Source organism: Lagopus leucura, unplaced genomic scaffold (assembly GCF_019238085.1).
Source record: "Lagopus leucura isolate 7727_CA_CO unplaced genomic scaffold, USGS_WTPT01 Super-Scaffold_73, whole genome shotgun sequence".
In the NCBI taxonomy this organism is placed as follows: Eukaryota; Metazoa; Chordata; class Aves; order Galliformes; family Phasianidae; genus Lagopus; species Lagopus leucura.
In genome coordinates this window covers 95998290-96000026 of record NW_024962252.1, presented here as the reverse complement: position 1 = coordinate 96000026, position 1737 = coordinate 95998290, and the positions used below count along the sequence as shown (strand labels likewise).

Genomic DNA, 1737 nt, shown 5'->3' with positions numbered 1-1737 from the left:
AGGGAAGGGAAGGGAAGGGAAGGGGTGGGGGTGGGGAGAGGAAGAAGCGGTGTTAACTCTTACCAAGTTATCCAGTTCGGGATTAGAGGAAAAGAGGGGTTTCTCTGCTCGGATCTAAATAGAAGAAAGGAGAAGGGGGGGGGGGGGGGGGGGGTGGTGTGTGAAATATACGAAAGATTTGAGATGCGGCAGCAGCACGAGCAGACGTTATTACTTCTCGCTTCGTTACACTGCCGGGCCCACGGTGCAACCCTCCGTGCTCCCACGGAGCCCCGAGACGCTGCGGCCCGGCCCGGCCGGCGGGGACCCGAGATCGGGCACTGCGGGGAGCGCCCACAGCCCCCTATTCGGGGGGCCGCTTTGCTTTGCTTTCACATCCCACAGTACGAGGGGGGGGGTGGGGGGGAAACGCGCATCTTTATCTCGGCCAAGACTTGTTTTTCTCGTTGGGGATTTTTTTTTTTTTTTTTTTTTTTTTTTTTTCGGTGCTGACCTGTTTGGCGAACACTGCTATGTCTTCATTGAAAGACTCAGAGGAGCAAACATCGCCTCCCGCTACCCCGGGTTCCCTGGGCGTGCATGTGGCTAATTCACATTTCTCAAAAATCAGTGCTAAAAGAGGGAACAGGGGGTGTCTGCAAGAAAATACAATGGTCACACACACACGCACGCACACACAGAAGGAGGGAGGAGGGAGGGAGAGAAAGAAAAAAAAAAAAAGAAAAAAAAAAAGAACACAAATGAGAGCAGCACGGACCGAACGCACCGACCGTCAGTCCCGCGGCTGCGCGCCCGCGGAGCGGCTCCGAGCGTTGCTCCCTACCGACCCCCATCGCCCCCGGCCCGGCCCGCCCGCTGCCGCGCATCTCCCGGCACCCTTCGGCCGGGCTAAGAATAAACCCCAGCGGTTCCAGCAGCCATTTTGAATTAACTTTCCTTCACTTGGAACAAAATAAAAGAAAAGAGTGAGAAATCAAAATAAAACGCGTGTGTGAATGCACAATAACGACCCCGAAATTGTAATCTAAGGACGTACGCTTTCGGGCTTTTGATTCCCACCCCCAACCCCCACCCGGCCCAGCTGGAAGACTTTCTGGGAGCGAAAGTAAGGATAAAGGAGGGGCGAAAAAAAAGGAAAAATAAAGGGACGCCACCAGCAAAGCCCCTCCAGCACCCGAACCCCTCCGTCAGGGCAGTGACACGGCCGGGAGCCCCACAGCCCCGCACGGCCCCCCCAGCTGTGCACCCAGAGTGACTGCGGGGCCCCCGGCCCCTTCCTTATTGCAAGAGAGGAGCGAGTGCGGGCACACCACGCGCCTCGATGCATACATATATATTTTCTTCCTTCTTTCCCCCCCTCCCCCGAAAACTTCATACTTTTTTTTTCTTTTCTTTTTAATTTTAAGTTTTTCTTTCTTTCTTTCTTTCTTTTTGTTCTTTTTCCCGGAGGGCACAGCAATGAGCTCAGAGAGCCCTCCGGATTTCTGAGAAAGCGATCGAGTGCTATGATTTCTCGCCCGCCGCAGCGCGCAACTCTTTGCAGAGCGATTTTTAAGAGGCTTTGAAAGTTCCCCCAAGGAGCGCTGCGGACAGAGGGACCGCATTGCACACCGCTCCTACCCGGCCCGACCCGGCAAGTCTCCAAAAATGTAAAACTAAAATCGTTAAGAGGTTGAGAAAAGCGGAGCAGCTCGGAGCTGTCCCCTCGCTGCAAGCGGGGCGGAAAGTTGGGCAAAG

General features: G+C 54.7%; 1 protein-coding gene across 3 annotated transcripts in view; it reads right to left on the bottom strand.

Moving 5' to 3' along the window:
* MEIS1 (Meis homeobox 1) overlaps positions 1 to 1737 on the bottom strand; it is a 93297-nt gene that overhangs the window by 89943 nt on the left and 1617 nt on the right. For 2 of the 3 annotated variants that reach the window (XM_042875562.1, XM_042875571.1), the window contains exons 3-4: positions 494 to 635; positions 64 to 114 (exon numbers count right to left, since the gene is read on the bottom strand). In XM_042875562.1, coding sequence (XP_042731496.1) covers positions 64 to 114; positions 494 to 635 — 193 coding nt within the window. The remainder of the gene's footprint in view (positions 1 to 63; positions 115 to 493; positions 636 to 1737) is intronic. The other variant, XM_042875582.1, reaches the window with a different exon arrangement.